The sequence below is a fragment of the Pseudophryne corroboree genome, chromosome 5, assembly GCF_028390025.1.
Source record: "Pseudophryne corroboree isolate aPseCor3 chromosome 5, aPseCor3.hap2, whole genome shotgun sequence".
Classification (NCBI taxonomy): domain Eukaryota; kingdom Metazoa; phylum Chordata; class Amphibia; order Anura; family Myobatrachidae; genus Pseudophryne; species Pseudophryne corroboree.
The window spans coordinates 363,663,189-363,686,722 of NC_086448.1; the positions used below are offsets into that span (position 1 = coordinate 363,663,189).

Here is a 23,534-nt window from a genome sequence, read left to right on the forward strand (position 1 = left end):
GTTTTGTGAGGCCGGGCATGCACATAATTGCAGAAATCCTTCTATATGTCAAAAAACATTCCCTGCTGCAAGATCACTTATCTTTCTTACTGCTCTGGTCCTCAGCTTCCTTTCTCTGCTGTCCCGCTTCTCCATCTTGGCTATGGCTCTGCTCAATCTCCCTGCAGTGTCCCATATGTTCCTGGCATACACTTGTGGCTTTTTGCTCAAGTGCACCACCACTAGTGCTTAGCTAAAGGGCACCACCGTGACTGTCGGTATCAGGTGACTGCTGCACCACAAATGGGAAACCAGTATTCTACCACATGACATCTTCAACCAATCCCCAGTAACAATGGGGTATAAAGAGAGTACTTGTGCAGTCATTCAGTGCCAGTACACAGTCCTAACCGTGTCCTGAATTCCTGTACTCCTTATTGTTACACTGAACTTCTTTACATAGAGCTACAAGTGCAGATACCATTAAACTGCAATGCCGAACCCAGTCCAGACAAGAGTATACTATGGTCCCAGTCCAGTCCAGAGTATCCTCCTGTCCCAGTCTGGTCCAGTGTATCCTTCAGTTTTATTCCAGTCAAGTGTATCCTCTGGGTCCTGTCCAGTCCAGTGTATCCTCCCTTTCCAGTCTGGTCCGGTGTATCCTTCAGTCCTAGTCCGGTCAAGTGTATCTTCAAGATCCAGTCCAGTCTACCCTCCAGTCACAATCAAGTCTAGCGTATCATTCAGTTCCTGCTGTTCTAGTGTATCCTCCAGTTCCAGTCTGATTCAGTGTATCCTCCAGTTCCAGTTCAGCTCAAGAGCTACCATTGTTCCTGACCATCTAATTTCAAATCTGGTTCCAGCCTGGTTACCGTCAAATGATAGCTATTATAACCTTATTCACTCCAGGGTGCACCAGTACTATTCTCCAGAGCTCTCTCAAGACTCCGGCTGCTTCCCTAGTGTCTCTGTTTGCCAGCAGCCAGTTCATTCCAAACACCACTCTACACACAGTGAATTTCCTTTTCCAGCGGTATTGTCAATAAGCAGAAAATATATTAGGCCGTCCAGCTTTCAGTCATTAACCTCAGGCTCCATACCAGCCAGTGACTCAAGTCCGGGTTCACAAATAAACACACAAACATGACACCATGGGGTATCCTATTAGCCGTGGTAAATTACCACTGCTAATGGATTCCTTGGGGGCTATCCAATTAGCCCTTACAATCTGCCATTTATCGGGGATAATCAGCCATATCAGCTTTGACTTTATGCTATAACATATGGGTCCTGAAACTTATATCGGATCCCATGAACCAGAGATAAGTGTAGCACCGAAACAATACGCAGGTAGCAGTCCATATAGAGTCAGTCCCAGTAGGGGATAGAGGGCCTGATTCAGCATGGATCGCAAAAGCATAATCTTTCTTTAATGGGCAAAACCAAGTGCACTGCTGGTGGGGCAAATGTAACATGTACAGAGAGAGTTATGGGCCCTACACACTGGCCGATTATACTGAAAGATATGAATGATCTTGTTCATTAAAGCGCTCATTCATCGTTGGTGCCGACTCGTTTATGCCAATATGGACAATCTCATCCATATTAGCATGCAGGGCTATGGGGCCAGGTGTGAGTTATTTTGCTTCTGTGCAGGGTAAATACTGGCTGTTTTATTTTTACACTGCAATTTAGATTTGAGTTGATCACACCTCACCCAAATTTAACTCTCTCTGCACATGGTATATCTGCCCCACCTGCACTGCACATAGTTTTGCCCATTAGAGTAAGGATTTTGCTTTTGCGAACCATACTGAATCAGGCCCATAGTTCCACAACAATTCCATACAGTAATTACAGAGATACAGTTCCACACAGCAGAATTATCACTGACCCCATTATCTCTAATGGGCAAAACCATGTGCACGCCAAGTGGGGCAAATGTAACATGTACAGAGAGAGTTAGATTTGGATGGGTTATTTTGCTTCTGTGCATGGTAAATACTGGCTGTTTTATGTTTACACTACAATTTAGATTTGAGTTTGATCACACCCCACCCAAATCTAACTCTCTCTGTACATGGTATATCTGCCCCACCTGCACTGCACATGGTTTTGCCCATTAGAGAAAGATTTTGCTTTTGTGAACCATGCTGAATCCTGAATCAGGCCTATAGTTCCACAACAATTCCATACAGTAATTACAGAGATACAGTTCCACACAGCAGAATTATCACTGTCCCCACACAACAGTGATAGCGGATTAGTCCACAGGAGTAAATTCATGTAAGTCCATGCAGAAGTAAATTTGTATAAGTCCACACACTGGTGACGCATACCACAAGGTACCTTGGCAGAGAATCACCCCTCAGCCAAAGCCAGAAACTAACATAACACACCGTGCTCCATGCCATGTGTTCCCTTCACTAACGTTACCATCATGCCTAATTCGCATCTGTCCTGAAAATGTCCAGCTTCATCATCTCCCTCCATAATGTCCTCCTCCTTGTTCAGAGCATAGTATTTTGCCACCATGAGGTAACACCCCTGGGTGTGAGTTACCAAGCCCTAAGCCCAGCTATTGAGTGCTTCACAATAAGGGCCTGGTTCTTTTACAAACAAGTCTTTTCCCATATGACCCCTGCCTGTCTTGGGGCCACTGTGCCTGGCAACATCCACTCTGGAACAGTGAACTCCCCCATGTTGACAATTAACCGATTAACACAATGTTGTTAAATAATATTCACATCAAAGGAACAAGCAGAGTTATTTGGTTTAGACTTTGTCCTATACAAAAGAGTCAGAGACCGCTGCCAACAGTCTAGTACTTATAGTCTATCTGTGGCCTATTCACAGTCTACTGCTCTGTTTCTTAAAACACACAATTCTGACTTGAATCATCTTCACACTCGCAGAAGTCCTGTCTTTGAAATATTAATTTCCTCTGGGAGATGTCATCTTATCTCATCAGATTTCTAGGCCACACCTATAGAGACCATATCTGCATATCTGAGATATTCTGGTTCCTTGTACACACAGACCACAGATAGAATACATCACATAATTACATGCCTATGAAGGCAATTGTAGAACCAGATGCCAGCATGCCTGGACATTCAGTATCTGCTGGCACGTGTAGCCAGCCTGTAAAGAAAATATTTTAAAAAGACAATACATTCACAAAGAGCCGTAATGACGTGTGTGCCAGGTGTGCCTGGCACACAGCGCAGTCGCCCTGAGGGCGCAACGGCCAGCGGCTTGTAATGAGTCAAATTGACTCATTACAAGCCGCCTGTGCTGTGCTGTGTGCGCCGCGCTGGAGGAGAAGAGGAGAGCAGCAGGGGAGGAGGAGGAGGGAGGGGGACTGGAGCTGAAGCAGCGCAGTGGCGCCGCTGCAGCAGTCCCTCTCCTTCCACATTGGCTGCCCGGCGCTGCTGTGAATGCTGGGATGCGCTTCCCTCATCCCAGCATTCACAGCGGCGTTGGCCAGCCAATGCAGAAGGAGAGGGATTGCTGCAGCGGCGCCACCACCAATTACAATGCGCTGCTGCAGCTCCAGTCCCCCTCCCTCCTCCTCCTTCTCCCCTGCCCGGGCTCTGCTGCATGAAGCCTGCACCGAGGAGCCTGAGCCAGCTCGGAGAGATGGTATCTATCTATCTATCTATCTGTCTGTCTGTCTGTCTGTCTGTCTGTCTGTCTGTCTGTCTGTCTCTCTATCTATTCTGTCTGCCGCAATGTGTAAAAATGGGGACTGGCTGCCGTAATGTGAAAAAAGGGGGACGTTGTCTGCCGTAATGTGTAAAAAGGGGATGCTGTCTGTGTAATGTGTAAAAATTGGGATGCTGTCTGCCGTAATGTGTAAAAAGGGGACGCTGTCTGCCGTACAGTGTAAAAAGGGGGCTCTGTCTGCTGTACAATGTAAAAAGTGGACGATGTCTGGGATAATGTGTAAAAAGGGGGACGCTGTCTAACGTAATGTGTAAAAAGGGGGATGCTGTCTGCCGTAATATGTAAAAAAGGGTACGCTGTCTGCCGTAATGTGTAAAAAGGAGGCACTGTCTGCCGTAATGTGTAAATGGGGCTCTACCTGGTGTAGTGGCGCTACTGTGTGGCGTAATTTGAATAATGGAGACACCCTTTCCCCATGAAGCCACGCCCTTTATATTTATCACGCCCCTACGGCGTGCACTGCCTCTATCTTGCATGGGGGGGCGCCAATGCCGTTTCTTGCACACAGCGCTAAAATGCATAGTTACGGCGCTGCATTCACATCTGTTTTATTTTGTACTCTACTGAAAAAGCACTCCCCTACACAGCTCTAGTTTACACCCTCTTTGTTCCATATAAGCATCTGCACAATTCCCTCGCTCTCTGCCAATCAGTGCTTCCCCATTTAGTTGTATGGAGTAACTGGAAGTGACGGGTTGTTATTTTACCAAGATGGTGGATGCTAAATGGAATGCAGAGGACTTGATTCAATGAGTTAGTAAGTATTCCATTGAAAAATTAAGCCTGTGTGGGGTAGTGTTTTTCAACAAAGTAATAAAACAATCTGTATCTATGCCATGTCTTTATATTAATATTTTATTTACAGGTGGATTACAGAAGCCAGCAGGCCCTTAATGTCTGGGCATGCTGGCACTTATGGTTCTACAATTGCCATCATGCTGGGGCAAGATCACTGGGATTTGAAGGCTGCCTGCAATGAAAAATAATAACTCTTTATTAATCATTAACCTTGCACCCACCGCCATCAGGGAAAGCCCGGGCTGATTGTTCTTCAGAAGGGAGGACCCAATTTTTTGGGGGGTCCCTAATTTCTGGGCTGGCCAGTTTGGAACTGCTTATCAGTATGGCTGTGGGACCACACATTGTGTGTCTCCCTTCTATAGTGTTAGCCCACCACCAGGGGTTAAAGTGAGGGGGAACGAGGTGGAACTGAGTTCCACCACCTCTAATGGTAGGGGGAACTAGTTCCACCACCTCCATTTCCCTGCACAGTAATTCCAACAGAAAACCCTGCCCCATCACCTAGATCAATAGATGTGTTACTGATGAGCTGCATCCACCTCCCCCTTCCTCAGGTCCTGGTGGCTCCATGGTCCTCCTCCATCTACAGCCCACCCCTCCTGGTACTCACACACGCTGTGTCTGTTGGACAGCATTCATCCCCTCCTCAGGGCCCAGTAGCTTCCTTTTCCATCACGGCTTATGTGAGCTTATGTTGTCACCGCTGCTGAAGTGAAGAGGAGCCATGAAGAGGAGCAGCCTCTGTGCATCTTGAAGACAAGATGAGAGGGGGCTGGAGCGACAATAGAAGTGGGGAAGCTGCTGGAGGGATACATGGCATGGAGCTGCTGAAGGGACACAGGCGGTGAGCTGCTGGAGTGACAGATGCAGAGATGTGTATAAGGGGCACTACTGTGGGCATTATGTGGAAGAGGCACTACACCTGTGGGCATTCTGTATATAAGCGGCACTACTAATGTGGGCATTCTGTATATAAGTGGCACTACTACTACTAGTGGCAAGTGGCACTACTACTACTACTACTGTGGGCATTTTGTGTATAAGCGGCACTTCTGTGACCATTATGTGTATAAGTGGCACTACTGTGGTCATGGGCCCTCATTCCGAGTTGTTCGCTCGTTGCCGATTTTCTCTATATTGCGATTAGTTGATTACTGCGCATGCGCAATGTTCGCAGAGCGCATGCGCTTAGTTATTTTACTCAAAAGTTAGGTATTTTACCTACGGCATTACAAAGATTTTTCTTCGTTCTGGTGATCGGAGTGTGATTGACAGGAAGTGGGTGTTTCTGTGCGGAAACTGGCCGTTTTATGGGTGTGTGTGAAAAAATGCTGCCGTTTCTGGAAAAACGCAGGAGTGGCTGGAGAAACGGGGGAGTGTCTGGGCGAACGCTGGGTGTGTTTGTGACGTCAAACCAGGAACGAAACTGACTGAACTGATCGCAGTGGCAGAGTAAGTGTCGAGCTACTCAGAAACTGCTATGAAATTTCTATTCGCAATTTTGAGAATCTTTCGTTCGCAATTTTGCTAAGCTAAGATTCACTCCCAGAGGGCGGCGGCTTAGCGTGTGCAATGCTGCTAAAAGCAGCTAGCGAGCGAACAACTCGGAATGAGGGCCATTATGTGTAAGGGGTACTACTACTGTGGGAATTGTGTATAAGGGGCACTACTGTGGGTACTGTATATAAGGGGCACTACTGAATGGCATAACATGTATAGAGGGCACCACTGTGTAGTGCAATGTGCATAAAGAGCACTACTGAGTGATGTAACCTGAATGAGGTGCATTAATATGCGGTGTAATGTGAATAAAATTGTGCTACTGTGTTGTGCAATTTGAATTGAAAGATACTATTATGTGACCATGTTGCTTCTTTGTGAGATCAATGTGTCCCTTTATAAAGTATGGGAAGTAGGGCACTAATTTATAGTTTGCAGGGGGGTGCCGAAAACACTAGCACTGGCCCTGGCTCCGCTTAATGTGAGGAGGGGGCGGGTGGCTGGGTAAATGAGTTCCACCACCTCTCCAGGACCACTTTAAGCCCTGCCCACCACCACACCGCCTTAGCTAGTTCATCCCCCGGCACTGGTTATTGGAAAATAGGGTTTACCCCACACCGTTTTTAGCCCCAATTTTCCAATAGTAGCTAGACCAGGATTAGAGGTCGGCAGCTGGTTATGGATTTGGTAGACCTCACAATTTTTTTTATTAAATGTAACTATTTAGCTTCTGCTAGCTTGGTGGCTCTCATAGGCATCTAAGCCACCAGTCCTTAGCAGCTTCTAAGCCACAGGCCGACTTTTAGCAGCCACTGTGTTATTTTGTTATGGCTGTTGATTTTCTGACCATATCAAAATATAGGAATTTTAAATATATGTAATAATGGAGTTAATTTCATAGGCAATTAACCCCATTGTTCAGACTAAAAGAGCAAACTAGTTCTCAATAAAATTACTGTCCAGCGCAATCTGTGTAAGTAACATCTGTAACACAGACAAACCTGTTGATTTATTTTACTGATTCAATATTTTTGCAAGCCACTGTATAAATTATCTATTTCTGTATGTTTAGATTTATCAACTGTTCAGATATGTTTAATCTTGGAGTTTGCATGTTATTGATTACAGTATTTCAAACATTTTTGCATGTTCACTCAGAAATACATTTTTATATTTTGGAATGACTACGGGATTTTATATTGTTTGTGTCTATGTTTTGCAGAATGGAAAAGACTTTCATTATGGATATTACATACAGTAAATGAAAGCAAATATTATATTGTTTCTTCTGAGTGAGGTAATGTCTTCATTTGGTAATCTACAGGATTTACCATCTTTATTTTATGGGCATTATATATGGTAAAATTAGCAAAATAAAACTTATAAATTCGTCCCATAGTAACCATTATGTAGCTGCACAGCACCAGGAAATGATACCAGATTGTTATTGTATACTTTTGTTCTCTACAGATATGTACTTTTTTTTAAAGGTTGAGGGGTCAATTCAACAAGCTGAGGGGTGCGAAGTGTTATTGCCACAGCGTTTAAACACCGGCACCCAATCTATCACCCTTTGCAGCCTGGATTCTGCCTGAATTCATTGAAAATTGCTTGTTACCCTATGGGACAGCGAACACTTTTTAACAAGTTCGGGCTGCTGTAAAGTGCGGCTGCTGCCGCAATCATTCGTTCCCGCAATATTATCATGGCTAATTGTATTGAACCCTTAATGTAGTTACAATGTGAGGAGAAATAAAGGGTTTCTGTTTTCCTTTTTAAAAAATAAATAAATGTGTATTTTTAGTGATTCCTCACAAATTATGTGTTTAATGTATAGGTTAGAACAAACAACATACCTTTCCTGTTGTTTCAATGCCTCTAATGGTACACACATACAGGACACCCCAAGCACAAGCCAAACTGAGAACAAGCCACCACTGGAGAGTGCCTGATTCTTCAATAGATTTGGAGGTATTCAGTGTTTCCCGATACCAGAAATAATCCACAGGAGAGCTTCTTTCACACTCTGATACAACACCTGAAATTATTAGTCATTAGTTAGTCATTTGTGCAGTACAAACTGTTAGTTTGAAAACTTAAATTAAATATTTCCACCCTTACAATTGTGCTTCTCTGTAGGAAAACTATCAGCTCATCACAATTACCATTCATACTTCTCTATGTTTTGTAAGTGTGAAGGATACTCCACCTTGTGGTTGCCATTGATCCTGTACATCTAAACAAGTTCAGCTGAAATCGGGGTTTCATTGGTGCATGTTTTTAGGTCTTGTTCAAATAGCTCAGTGACTGACTCATTCTAAAAAATCCACATGTGCTACTGACTATGTGATCCTGTAAGGAGATACTGTATATAACATGAGCACTGTTATTCATGCTCATCAGTAAGCTTACCTACAGTTATTTAAAGTAAAAATTATGATAGACAGAGGCAAACCAATAAAATAAACATAACAATAGTAAACTAATATATAAACAAATACATATAAATGATATGTCCATCATTAATCTTCATTGGGGTTATGATTTCCTTATTTTTGATCTCTAACACTCACTGAGTAACCTATTATTCCTTCCTATATAATGTACAACTAGTTTTTCATGTATTTAAGCTTTCTTAAAAACTGTTAGAAAAAAAAGTCAGACAAATATTAAACAGATTGTAAAAATGTTTTCAAGAGTGTAGAGAATTCAGCATTGGTGATTTTTTAGACACTGTAATGGTTGTTCAATTAGAAGGAATGAAAGTGCTGAAGGAATGGTCGGAACACTGACACCTTGTATCCACTAACGTTGCACCTTTTCTTTAAATCCCCATTGAGGTGCACAGGAAAACACTCTTCGTTTGGGAACTTGGGGGGTAATTCAGGTTTGATCGCAGCAGCAACTTTGTTAGCAGTTGGGCAAATCCATGTGCACTGCAGGGGGTGGCAGATATAACATTTGCAGAGAGAGTTAGATTTGGGTGGGTTATTTTGTTTCTGTGCAGGGTAAATACTGGCTGCTTTATTTTTACACTGCAATTTAGATTTTAGTTTGAACACACTCCACCCAAATCTAAAGGGGGGTACTCACGGAGAGATCCATGCTTAAAATCTAAGCTATCTGACTAGATCGCTTAGATTTTAAGCACAGATCACTCGTGTGGACCCCCCTCAGTGATAGCGATGCGCAGCCCCGCACTTTGCTATCGCCGGTGCTAGATTGGCCTGCATGCAGGCCAATCTAGCACGTCGCTCATTTCACCCACTGGGTGAAATAAGCGCCCCCCCGTCCTCCCCTGCATTGCTCAGCACACATCGCGCTGTGCTGAGCGGCGGGAGAGATGTATGATGAGCGGTTCGCTCAGCACACATCTCTCGCGTCTATATGGGCCTTAACTCTCTCTGCACATGTTATATCTGTCCCCCCTGCAGTGCACATGGTTTTGCCCATTAGCTAACAAATTTACTGCTGCGATCAGATCTGACTTAGGCCCTTGGATTCTTGGTGATATTCTCAGCAAGCATATTGTATTCACCACTGAAAATTGCACCCTTTGATCCATATTACTTGTATATGATCTTGGAAAAGTCACAATGCTTCTTGTAATCCAAAGAATGACTACAATGAAATTACAATAAAATGAAATTGTAAAGTGGTCTAAGGCTAAAACAGGCTTGCACAATGATGTGAGAAAATTGTATTCACTACAAAAATAGTAAGACATAAAACAAAAATTGCAATGAACAGTTAAAGAAATGGCTTGTGAACCACTGTTGCAAAATAGTGTGAACCGACACGTTGTAACGAGGTTGGAAGGCGTTCAGTGATAATGGCTCTATTTATCATCCAGCGATAACCCATAATTATTGTTTTTCATGTAAAAATGGATTATTACAATTTATTAAAGCTACAGCATCTCTGCCAAGAAATAAGGAGATTTATGGTAGACTTACCATTGTTAAATCTCTTTCTGCTAAGTACATTGGGTTCCACAGTGAAACATCGGGTATAGAGTGGATCTTGATCCAGAGAGGCACCAACAGGCTAAAGCTTTAGGCTGTCCCAGGATGCATTGTGGGGCCTCCTCTATAACCTCACCTCCAGGCACTGTGAGCTCAGTTTTGTTAACCAGTCCAATGTAGGAGCAGGCAAAAGAGAAGGCAGATGTTAGTCACATAGAACCACATTCTCACAACAGGGGAAGGGACCAGCGGCTAATGTCATACAAACCCATAGAAGCTAGGTGCATCAGGAAAGAGATTCAACAATGGTAAGTCTACCATAAATCTCCTTTTCTGCAGCAGGGTACATTGGTTTCCACAGGGAAACATCGGGTGATGTCCTAAAGCAGTTCCTCAAGGGAGGGGACGCGTATTAGCAGGTACGGGAACCCGGCATCCAAAGGAAGCATCCTGGGAGGTGGAAGTATCAAAGGCATAGAACCTAATGAACGTGCTCACTGAGGACCACGTAGTCGCCTTGCACAATCATTCAGCGGACGCGCTGCGGCGGGCCGCTCGAGAAGATCCAACAGACCGAGTAGAATGGGCAATAATAGCAGTAGGAACTAGGAGTCCAGCCTGTGCTTAAGCTTGTGCATTCACCATTCTAATCCATCTGGCCAGGGATTTCTTATTCGCAGGCCAGCCACGTTTGTGAAAACCAAACCTTACAAAAAGGGAATCTGACCTCCAGATAGAGGCAGTCCTCTCCTCGTATATATGGAGAGCCCGTATCACATCCAAAAGACCGCTCTTTGGAGGACAAACCAGAAGAGATGAAGGTCGAAACCACAATCTCTTGGTTTAGGTGAAAAGATGACACCACCTTTGGTAAATAACCAGGGCGAGTTCTAAGAACTGCCCAGTCACAGTGAAATATCAGGAAGGGTGGACGATAGGACAAAGCGCCTAGGTCTGACACCCTCCTAGCAGAGGCAATAGCCAGTAGGAACAGGACCTTGCTGTGAGCCATTTAAGGTCCACTGACTCAAGAGGTTCAAATGGAGACTCTTGCAGGGCATTCAGGACAACAGACATCCCATGGAGCCACATGAGGGACATAGGGAGGCTGAATCTGTAAAACACACTGAGTGAAAGTATGAACGTCAGGAATAGATGTAATTTTTCTCTGAAACCACACTTGAACAGGCCTGTTCTTTAACAGAGGCAGGACGAGAGACAAAGCATTGATCACTGCCCGCAATTTCAGAATGTTTATCGGGAGGAGTGATTCCTCCTGGTCCACTGACCCTGGAAAGAGTGTTGCTCCAACACCGCACCCCAGCCCCTCAGACTGGCATCCGTAGTCAGTAAGACCCAGTTGGGGATCCAGAAGGGATGGCCCCTGTTGAACTGCTGGTCCTGTAGCCACCATGCCAGCGATAGTTGAACCTCTGGAGTCAAGGAGATCATGTGAGACCTGATCTGATGAGGTAGGCCGTCCCACTGAAGAGGGCGGGAATGAAATTGAGCATACTTTACCATGTCGAAAGCCGACACCATCAGGCCTAGTACTTGCATTGCCGAGTGTATCAACACTCTTGGGCGAGAGAAGAAGTATCTTATCCTGTCCTGAAGCTTCAGGACCTTCTCTAGAGACAGAAACAGCCTTTGACTGTGTATGCCCAGCAGTGTCCCCAGGTGCACCATGCTCCGAGCAGGGACCAGCGAGGACTTCTTCCAGTTGATGAGCCATCTGTGGGCTTGTAGGCAGTTTACCGTCAGTTGCAGATAACTGAGGAGAACATCATGGGAGCTTTCCAGGATCAGCAAGTCGTCCAGATACGGCAGTATCCTTACTCCCTGGTGATGGAGATGAGCCGTCATCATGGCCATAACCTTGGTGAAGATCTGAGGGGCCGTGGCCAGTCCAAACGACAGAGCCTGGAAATTATAGTGAAGGTTGCCAATAGCAAACCGCAGATATTGCTGATGCGATATGGCAATAGGTATATGCAGGTAAGCATCCTGTATATCCAGGGATACCATATAATCTCCGGGTTCCATGGCCAGTACAATTGAGCGCAGTGTTTCCATACGGATCTTGGATACTCTCACAAACTTGTTCAGTGATTTGAGGTTGAGTATAGGCCGGAAAGACCCATTGAGTTTTGGTACTAGAAACAGGGTAGAGTAATATAGTCTTCCTCTCTGGGATAGAGGTACCGGCAAAACCACTCCTGTATCCAGGAGGGCACTCACAACTATTTGTAGAGCTTGCGCCTGTAACAGATTCGAAGGGATAACCATTGTGCAGAACTGTCGAGGGGGATACCTCTTGAAAGAGACTGCATACCCGTGAGAGACAACTTCTTGCACCCATGTGTCTAAAGTGGTCTTAAACCAGACCTGGGTGAATCGCAGAAGTCAGCCTCCCACCATGGGATCCCCCAGGGGGAGGCTTGCCCCGTCATGCTGCAGGCTTGTGGTGTTTAGAAGCAGGCTGATGGGATGCCCAGGATTGTTTAGCCTTGGGCTTTGTGGTTTTGGAAGCACAAGATTGTCTCGTGTATGCCTGACCTTTTGCTTTCCCTTGCGGATGAAAGGAGTGAAAAGTGGTACCTTTTGCCTTCTGTGTAGATGGAGTAGTGTTAGGGAGAAAGGCAGTCTTAGCAGCCGCCAAGTCAGCCATCATTTTATTGAGGTCTACCCCAAACAGGATGTCTCCCTTAAAAGGGAGTACCTCCAAGGTCCTTCCATGACCTCAACCACAGATTACAGCGAGCCAGGATGGACGTAGTTGATGCCTTGGCCGCCAACACACCTGCCTCAGAGGACGTCTCCTGAATGTAATAGGCGGTGGTGGTCATGTGAGACAGGTACTGTCTGGCAATGTCAGATATATCCTGAGGCAGCTCCGCCTGTAATGCCTGAACCCATGCTTCAATTCCTTTTTGCAGCCCAAGAGGCTGCTATAGTGGGTCTATATACAGCACCTGTAAGGGAGTAAATAGACTTCAGGCATCCTTCCACACGCTTATCTGTCGGTTCCTTCAGTGAGGTGACAGTGGTGACAGGCAGAGTAGACGACACCACTAGACGGGTGACATGGGAATCCACCGGTGGTGAATTTTTCCACTTGTTACACAACTCTGTAGGAAGAGGATAGCGAGCTACCATCCTTTTAGACAGGGAGAATTTCATTCCTGGAAAAGACCAGGGCTCTTGTCGTATGTCCACTAGATGGTCAGAAGTTATAACGTTTTGGTTACCGTCTGACGTTCAAACCTATCAGGTTTCTTAGACACTGTAGTGGAATCCTCGTCATCATCAGTGATTTGTAGAATCTGCTTAATAGTAACCACTAAGTTAGGGACATCAAACTGAGAAGTGGATTCCTCGTCAGAAGCAGCTGTGTCAGTGTCTGACGGGACAGTATTCTCCCCATCCTCATCAGTAGAATCATCTGAGAGATTGGTGCATTTTGAGAAGGAAATAGCCAGCTTAGATGACCCTGTGATGTGAGAGTGACTTGGGGCAGTTTTAAGTCTAAACAAGGAGTGACTCCATTGCTGCAACTAGGTAGACAAATGATCCAAACAAGGCGGATTTAACATAGGGACAATATGTGGCTGTAATTGCACAGGAGGTCCCATAGGCGTGTCACAAGCATATTGAGCATAGTTAAGAACGCCGCCCAAGGTGGCTCCTGATTAGTTACAGGAGCCGCAGACTGACTGGGAGATGTATGGCACATAGTACACAGACCGCCATACAAAACTTCCCCCTCAGGCAAATCCTTGGCGCATGTGCTGCAGGATGCAGGAGCGTCCTCGGATTTCCCGCCCTTTGTGTTTAGACATTATTAGTGAATGCAACTGGAGAGCGTATTAGTACGATACAGCCAGACAGAATACAATACCTGCAAATAAATTCCCTAGTATGTGACTGTGTACACAGTACACAAATCCCAGTGAATAAATCTGGTATTATGAGACTGAGCCCGCAGTACACAACACCAGCGAATAAATCCGGTATTAGGTGACTCAGTACACAATAGAGTACACTTTAATCGGTAAATACTGTGAAGCACTATATATGGACCCTGACATACCTAGTCCCTTAGGGTACAGAATACAGTGATAGATATAGCTTGGATACACTGAAAGTGGAATCCACACAGCAGATACAGGCACACACAGTCACAGTGACAATGCAGATAATTATTTTAGTGATACAATAAAACTGAACTGGACTAGTATATGTATATTATATAAAACAATGCACGGTCTGAGACCGGATGTGTGTACAGTATCAGAATACTCGTACAATATATTTTGGCACAGGCAGCGGTGCAAGTATGTGGGTATGCTTGGGTATGTTGTACCCATAAGAATTCGGCAGCGGGTACGCAGTACCACCTGCCACACACTTTGCCATTACCACAATTATAATGTGCCACAAAGCAACAAGACCATGGTGCTTAGCAGCATGACGGCTCCTCCCACTTTGGCAGGGTTACTGGGAGTGCGACAGTGGCTGTATTTTCCTGTTATAATGGAGGCATTACTATATATTGTTATTAAATTGGGGGCATTACTATATATTTCTATTATACTGGAGGTATCACTATATATTTCAATTATACTGGAGGCATTACTATATATTTTTAGCCTTGCCTCCAGATAAAAAAAAAAAAAAGAGCTGTCGTGTGGTCATGCCGCTAATGTAATGCAGCAACTCCCACTAGCAGCATGTGGCCACGCCCCCTCACAACACATGACCACGCCCATTTTTGTGCACTCGGTACCACTAAGAAAATATTTCTACTTGCACCACTGGGCACAGGTACACTTGTTCTTAACTAACACTGTCTTAATATCGACATGTAGAATACTTAAGTGCTTGTAAAACCACGGCGCTGATGTACAGGCAGGTTTACAAAGGAGACCTTGCCCTGCAGTCCCGGAGACCAGTCGCATCTATTTTAGAAAATGGCGCCCAGCGTCTCAGTCAGGGAGTGAGGGAGAGTGTGAGGCAGCTCCAGGGCGGGAACACCAGCAGTAGATGGCACATTGGCCCGGGGCAGAGGCTACAGGTCAAGCGCCAGTTCCCCTATGCTCGATTTCACCACCTGGTACTATGGAGTCTTATTAAAATGGATATTAGTATATCTGACCTGTACTCCTATGCCCTGGTGGATATAGTGGGGTACCTGCTCGGTTACAGTGTCCACGCCAGCGTTGCAGTCTGTCTCCCTAGACTGCGACAGGAACGTGATTTAGTGGCGGGTCCCGCCTGGGGGACTCTCTTACTTCCTCCCCGTACTTGCCACGCGAACCAGGAGAGTGTCTGCGACCGCGTGCCTAGAGCCGGAGCGTCTCCACTGCAAGTACCCGGGAACAGGCCACGGGAGTATGCGATGCCGCTTGGGAGGTGATGGAGCTGCAGCACTGAAGTGTCACCATGACATACAGCGCTGGCTGCCCAGTTTTGAAGAAATTTTCTGTCAGAAAAAGCTTTTTCAGGGCTGCCCACTGCAGCCCTCCTGTTAGTGACTGCTTCTATAGGTACCAACTCAAAAACTGAGCTCACAGTGCCTGGAGGCGGGGTTATAGAGGAGGCTCCACAATGCATCCTGGGACAGCCTAAAGCTTTAGCCTGTTGGTGCCTCTCTGGATCAAGATCCACTCTACATCCGATGTTTTCCTGTGGAAACCAATGTACCCTGCTGCATAAAAATGATTTCTCAGGTGGTTCTTTACTTGCCATTCTATCTTGCTTCCTCATACTCAGACATGGGCAATGCATTGTGGTTTCTATGGTTTCTGCTGTTTTATTTAGAATGATTACACCATTGCTGGGGTATCTGGTCAGTAGCATGACAGCAATCAAGTTGACATTCATAATGTCGACACAGCAATGTCAACATTAGAATGTTCCCATGGTTTCAAACTGTTGACAGGCGCTAAGTCACCATACTCAAAATGTCAACATGATCATGATGTCACAAATAAACTGTCACCGTGTGAAATGTTGACATGCCGAGAATGCCTCCATTTAGGGATAGGTGCCAATCGGAGGGTTAGGCTGGGGGGGGAGGGGGGGGGGATAGGATTAGGATTCAAGGGGAGCGGGCTATTAGGCACTAGAGGGAGGGTTAGGGGTAAGGATTAGTGTTAGGGATAAGGGGTTTGATACTCACCAGAACACCACTGCTGAGAACTGATCCTCACATGAGCACCCAGAAGAAGATGCTGGAGTCATAGCAGCCGCCAGGAGAAGGTAAGATGCTGCTAAGGCACCAGGGATAACCAACAGTTTATCAAGTTGACATATAATCCATGTAGACATGATGACTGTCAATGTGATAACCGTTGACCAACCCATTTCTGGATCCCCCTGGCTTTACCCAGTAAAACGTGTCTGGCTTCAGGGAGGCCCTTCAGCTCTGCTGAATCTACGCTGAGACAAAGAGCTACAGTATATGCATGCGCAGACAACTGCCACACATTTCACGTCCATTATTCACTGGCAGCGTCTGGCAGCAAGCAATACAAAAGAGGAGTACACCAAGGAGCGGACACCGCTGGAACTTGCCATACAAGAAAGTATTGGTAAATAGCACCAAAATCATGATAACTAGATCTGTGAGTGGCAGCAAAAATTAACTTATATACCTTCTATTGGAATATTTAATGATAAATAGAGCTACAAATGATAAGAGCCAACATTACAAAGGGTTCTCCATAACCACTGCTTTTTTGTAAATTACAAAATATTTGTGTTTTACCTGTCTGGTTCAGTGGACATGTACTCCATGGTAAAGGCTCTTGGAAGGAGTTGAAGAAATACCACATGACCCAGGCGATAATGGTGTTGTAATACAAACCAACAAGGAAAGAGACAAACATTGATGCAATGCCTACAAGTGAAATATGTAGTTATCATTTATCTATAATATTTTACGTTACAAACAATGCAAGTGAGAAATGTGAATAACTCAGATTTAATCCACAGAACAGTATTTAAAAATACACATTTGAAAAGAATCTATAATTAAATATTATTCCAATTTTGTGCTTTCAATAATTTGTCAGATATTCTTGCATAGATAGCAATCTTCAAGCAATATGTAGAATTTAGAGGCATGGTATATTATTCCAGGGCTTCTGACCTATGCTATACTATGATACTAAATGTGGCTAAGCAGTCTATTTACTAAGCCTTGGATGGAGATACATTTGCTGAAGATAAAGTACCAGCCAATCGGCTTCCTGTAATTTTTCAAACCCAGCCTGTGACATGGCAGTTAGGAGCCGATTGGCTGGTACTTTATCTCCAGCGACTTTATCTCCATCCAAGGCTTAGTAATTAGACCCTTTAATACCTAAATAGTTTGCCTGAAGAATAAATACATTCAGGGACAGATCTACTGTGAAACTAATGAAGCTAAAGCTTCAGTGCCCTAATCCCAGAGGAGCCCTGAAACACCTTTTTTTTTAAATTAATGATTGTTTTAACAAAATCAATGGAGTTTTTTTTAAGTGTGTGTTATTAAAATAGGTTTAATAGTGATAGAATCATCACTCTTCTGACTTGTGCATTTTAACACTGAAAAATCAGATTTTCACCTCTAGTTTTTATATACTGTATGGTTATACAGTAGCTCTTCATTAATAACACCATGACAACCAGGCTCCTAGTACAGCATAGCTGCTATTACAGCTTAGTTCCATGGGAGCTGCTAGGAGTTGTAGTCTAGCTCTGTGGTTTGTACTCTATAAATAGCATGAAACGTGTATCCGTTTTAAACTACAATTCCTGACATCCTGCAGAACTTCTCTTTGTGATATTCCCAGGAGTGATGGCGCCTGAGAGGTCCCTGTCCTAGGAAGGAGTCTGGGAGCAATGAAAGGTGAGGAGGAGCCCAGGACAAGGAGGCATCTAATAAGGTAATTTTGCTGGCTCTGAGCAGTGTGTGCTGTCCTTGCAAGAGCAGTAAGGCTATTTGGAGCTTGTTGATGTTGCTGGTTGTGAAGGGGCCCCCATAACGGTTCAAAAAATGTAGGTCCACCAGTGAATACACCTGTTTTCAGACATCTCTTTTAAACTAAATATTATTATTCTGTATAGTGCCAGTAAAGCAGCACCTATTATGACCAGCATCAAGAATTTTATCATTTTAATTCATAACCTACACTTCGATGCCCTCAAAATGTATTTGTCTGTGACAATACCCTCAGTCTACTAAAATTCCTATTTATTATGAATAACACATCTTGCCCTATTGTATTCATGTTCAACACATACCAAAACCAGCAATGACCTGCAGAATCTGTCTGCAACTATAATCTTCATTTGCAGATCATTAAAAGGGATAATAAATAATCCAGATGATAAAATTATTCAATAGGATTGCAAGAAAATAGGACTTCTTAAATAACTGCCCATTGTTGATTGTTTTATTTAACCACAATTGCTTATTGTATAGGAATTATACTTACCAACCCCTTTCAGAGTTGGATGAATGGCACTCCATACTCCCACACTTCCTGTTCTTAAGCGCTGTCCAATTGCAAACTCAAGATGTAGCAGTGGTATACCCTCTAACACCAGCAATATAAGGAATGGGATCATGAATGCTCCTATAACAAAGTAATACATAGAGAGTGTTTAATGGTTTAAAAGTGGCTTTCAACAGTTTGACAAACAGACAAATTAAGATATACATAAAAGTCCATATACTGTATGGTTTTAACTCAAAAATTAAAATCAAGAAACTCTTGTGACCTGATACAGGCTAGAGAAAAAGGCACTGGAGAGACAGAGATGTTGGTACGCGGAGGTGATATATATCTACCATACTGTACCAATGGTAAGGGGTGCATAGGTTGGTACATAATGGTGATAAGGAAACAGGCTTTTTATTGCTGATGCTTGAGGAACAACTCTGCTGGTATGGTGTGATGATTTGTATACTATATTTGGCAAAAGCTGTTGCAACATGATGAGTACAAACTATTATATAGTATTGGTAAAAATGTGAATGTTGGTGCAGACATGAGATATAGGGTTACACAGATATGGTGGACCAGAAGGGCAAATATAAGGCAAGTGGGTAGTGAGTAGAATGGACATGATTACATAATTTTATTACAGCTCAATGTCTTATTAAATACACATATATGTCTGTCCCCTCTACTCTACACCACCATAATCACTCTACAAGGGCACATTCACTTGTTTTGATGTCCATGTACTGTATCCTAATTGCCACTTGGGCCTGGTTGTAATGAAGCCTGTGTTCAGCGGCTGTGTGAGATGCTGGCCGAACTGGGGCTTTTTTTAAAGGAGCAATCATGTTCAAGTCATAGTTTAGCCTTGCACATGATTGCCCCTTTAAAAAAAGTCCCAGTTCAGCCGGCATCCCGCATGGCTGCCAAACTCGGGCACAGATTTTTAAGCCTTGAATATTGATAAATTGCACGGTTACAAAGTACCAACCAACCAGCTCCCAACTGCCATGTTAAAGGCTGTGTTTAAAATGACAGTTAGGAGCTGATTGGTTGGTACTTTATCACCGTGCAATTTATCAATATTCAAGGCTTAAAAATCTGTGTCCTGGACTTCATTACATCCCAACCTAAGTGCCTATATAAATTCCGACCTCGTATTACATTGTAGAGTTAGAGTAGGTTTCTATTCCTGAGTTGGATGTGCTGAGTTGCTCTGTGATAATCAACTTTGGACCTTGCTATCCTTTTACTGTTAAAACATAGGGGGTAATTCCAAGTTGATCGCAGCAGGAAATTTTTTAGCAGTTGGGCAAAACCATGTGCACTGCAGGGGAGGCAGATATAACATGTTCAGAGAGAGTTAGATTTGGGTGTGGTGAGTTCAATCTGCAATCTAAATTGCAGTGTAAAAATAAAGCAGCCAGTATTTACCCTGCACAGAAACAATATAACCCACCCAAATCTAACTCTCTCTGCAAATGTTATATCTGCCTCCCCTGCAGTGCACATGGTTTTGCCCAACTGCTAAAAAATTTCCTGCTGCGATCAACTTGGAATTACACCCATAGCTAGCTGCCTTCAGCCTTTCACTGTTTCTGGCACCACCTTTTACTTCTTGATTTCATACTGCATAAACTGATAGAATGACCATACCTGTCTGCCTTTCATTTCCAACTCTGAGGTCTGTTTACTAAGTGTTGGAGAGAGTTAAAGTGGACGGATATAAGGTTTCAGCCAATCGGCTCCAAACTGCCATGTCACAGGCTCGGTTTGAAAAATGACAGTTAGGAGCTGATTGGCTGGTACTTTATCTCCGTCCACTTTATCTCCATCCAAGGCTTAGTAAATAGACCCCTTTGTCTGACAACCAGCAGCTAGAAATTCATGCTCAATACCTAAGAGCATCCGAATACTTATAAACACATCATATTCTTTGATATAGGGCAGGGGTGGGGATAAGGACCGCAAAGCAGTTTGGTCCGGCCCACCCGCTCCTCTCAGTGAGACACGCCGCCGCACAGTCCGGTGGCAGCGTGTCTCAGCTGTCACCACACGGAGGAGAGCGCGGCTATTGTCGGGCGGCGGCGTGTAGGACTTGAAACCAGCCGCCGGTTTGTGAGCCAATCAGAGCTCGCGGACCGGCAGCCAATCAGGAGCCGCGGCTACCGGTCCGCGAGCTCTGATTGGCTCTCGAACCGGCGGCTGGTTTCAAGTCTTACACGCCGCCGCCCAACATAGCCGCGCTCTCCTTCGTGTACCCGCCGAAAGGAGCGGTAAGCGGGACGGGGGGGGGGGGGGGGGCATTTGTATACCTGGCACTGTGGGGGTCATCTGTATACCTGGCACTGTGGGGGCATCTGTATACCTGGCACTGTGAGGGGCATCTGTATACCTGGCACTGTGGGGACATCTGTATACCTGGCACTGTGAGGGGCATTTGTATACCTGGCACTGTGGGGGCATCTGTATAACTGGCACTGTGAGGGGCATTTGTATACCTGGCACTGTGGGGACATCTGTATACCTGGCACTGAGAGGCATTTGTATACCTGGCACTGTGGGGACATCTGTATACCTGGCACTGTGGGGGCATCTGTATACCTGGCACTGTGAGGGGCATTTGTATACCTGGCACTGTGGGGGCATCTGTATACCTGGCACTGTGAGGGGCATTTGTATACCTGGCACTGTGGGGGCATCTGTATACCTGGCACTGTGAGGGGCATTTGTATACCTGGTACTGTGGGGGCATTTGTATACCTGGCACTGTGGGGGCATCTGTATACCTGGCACTGTGAGGGGCATTTGTATACCTGGCACTGTGGGGGCATTTGTATACCTGGCACTGTGGGGGCATCTGTATGCCTGGCACTGTGGGGGCATCTGTATACCTGGCACTGTGAGGGGCATTTGTATACCTGGCACTGTGGGGGCAATTGTGGATCTGGCACTGCACTATTGGGGGCATATGTGTATCACGTCCCATTTTAACTGGCCCCACTCATTTTTTTGGCGCGCGCGGGGGCAGACTTGTATGGCCCCCGAAGGATTTAAAAAAAAAAATGGCCCTCGGTAGAAAAAAGGTTCCCCACCCCTGATATAGGGCATTGTCAGAGAATAATACCCAGATAAGAGCATAACCTATTATGAACACTATCGAACAATGTAAAGTGAATCAAAAGGGGCAGGCAAGTAAGTGGTAAGAACGAGAGGAATAGATGGTGCAGTGGGCACAACACACATAAGAGGGCAGGGGAGATACAGTAATAGGCAAGATGAATTTTGTCTGAGTTATGTGTGTGTGTGTGTGTGTGTGTGTGTGTGTGTGTGTGTGTGTGTGTGTGTGTGTGTGTGGGGTGGGGTAGCAGTGGGTGGGGGTGTTACTATTAGGGTTGGGGGGATTGTGTTAAAGTAGTGTAAGGTTTAGGGAATTTTGAAGCTATGTCACTTTCTAGTTGTAACTAGTGATGAACGGGTTCGGTTTCTCGGAAACCGAACCCCCCCGAACTTCACCCTTTTTACACGGGTCCGAGGCAGGTTCGAACCTTGCCGCCTTGCTCGGCTAACCCGAGCGCGCCCGAACGTCATCATCCCGCTGTCGGATTCTCGCGAGATTCGGATTCTATATATGCAGCCGCGCGTCGCCGCCATTTTCACTCGTGCATTGGAGATGATAGGGAGAGGTCGTGGCTGGCGTCCTCTCCGTTTATTGTTGAAGTTGATTGGTTTATTGCTTAATTGTGGGGAGGACTGGGGAGCAGCTGTTAAGAGGAGTACAGTGCAGAGTTTTGCTGATAAGTGACCACCAGTTTTTATCCGTTCTCTGACTGAAAAAAACGCTCCATACCATATCTGTGCTCAGTGTGCTGCATAATATATCTGTGCTGAGTGCTCACACTGCTTAATTGTGGGGACTGGGGAGCAGCTATAGCTGGAGTACAGTGCAGAGTTTTGCTGACAGTGACCACCAGTATACATTGTCTGCCTGAAAAACACTACATATCTGTGCTCAGTGTGCTGCTTTATTGTGGGGACTGGGGACCACCAGTATAATTAATATTATATAGGAGGAGTACAGTGCAGAGTGCACTGCTGTACCTACCTCTGTGTCGTCATCCATTAAGTATACTATCCATCTACATTCTATACCTGTGGTGCATTTTAGTTTTGCAGTTTGCTGACACAGTGTCCACCAGTATACTATATATAGCAGTACGGTAGGCCACTGCTGTACCTACCTCTGTGTCGTCACTCGTCATCCATTAAGTATACTATCCTTCTACATTCTATACCTATGGTGCATTTTAGTTTTGCAGTTTGCTGACAGTGTCCACCAGTATACTATATATAGCAGTACGGTAGGCCACTGCTGTACCTACCTCTGTGTCGTCATCCATTAAGTATACTATCCATCTACATTCTATACCTGTGGTGCATTTTAGTTTTGCAGTTTGCTGACAGTGTCCACCAGTATACTATATATAGCAGTACGGTAGGCCACTGCTGTACCTACCTCTGTGTCGTCATCCATTTAGTATACTATCCATCTACATTCTATACCTGTGGTGCATTTTAGTTTTGCAGTTTGCTGACAGTGTCCACCAGTATACTATATATAGCAGTACGGTAGGCCACTGCTGTACCTACCTCTGTGTCGTCATCCATTAAGTATACTATCCATCTACATTCTATACCTGTGGTGCATTTTAGTTTTGCAGTTTGCTGACAGTGTCCACCAGTATACTATATATAGCAGTACGGTAGGCCACTGCTGTACCTACCTCTGTGTCGTCACTCATCATCCATTAAGTATACTATCCATCTACATTCTATACCTGTGGTGCATTTTAGTTTTGCAATTTGCTGACAGTGTCCACCAGTATACAATATATAGCAGTACGGTAGGCCACTGCTGTACCTACCTCTGTGTCGTCACTCGTCATCCATTAAGTATACTATCCATCTACATTCTATACCTGTGGTGCATTTTAGTTTTGCAGTTTGCTGACAGTGTCCACCAGTATACTATATATAGCAGTACGGTAGGCCAATGCTGTACCTA

The 23,534-nt window shown here is 44.8% G+C and overlaps 1 protein-coding gene and 1 long non-coding RNA gene across 4 annotated transcripts in view; one reads left to right on the plus strand and one right to left on the minus strand.

Moving 5' to 3' along the window:
- Positions 1–23,534, minus strand: part of SLC6A19 (solute carrier family 6 member 19) — a 572,970-nt gene that overhangs the window by 226,546 nt on the left and 322,890 nt on the right. The window contains exons 2-4 of the mRNA XM_063922661.1: positions 18,461–18,601; positions 16,747–16,878; positions 7,866–8,047 (exon numbers count right to left, since the gene is read on the minus strand). Of these exons, the coding sequence (XP_063778731.1) occupies positions 7,866–8,047; positions 16,747–16,878; positions 18,461–18,601 (455 nt within the window). The remainder of the gene's footprint in view (positions 1–7,865; positions 8,048–16,746; positions 16,879–18,460; positions 18,602–23,534) is intronic.
- Positions 1–23,534, plus strand: part of LOC134927755 (uncharacterized) — a 285,855-nt gene that overhangs the window by 92,554 nt on the left and 169,767 nt on the right. For all 3 annotated transcript variants that reach the window (XR_010177722.1, XR_010177720.1, XR_010177721.1), the window contains exons 3-4: positions 7,232–7,306; positions 17,816–17,908. This is a non-coding gene — a long non-coding RNA (uncharacterized LOC134927755). The remainder of the gene's footprint in view (positions 1–7,231; positions 7,307–17,815; positions 17,909–23,534) is intronic.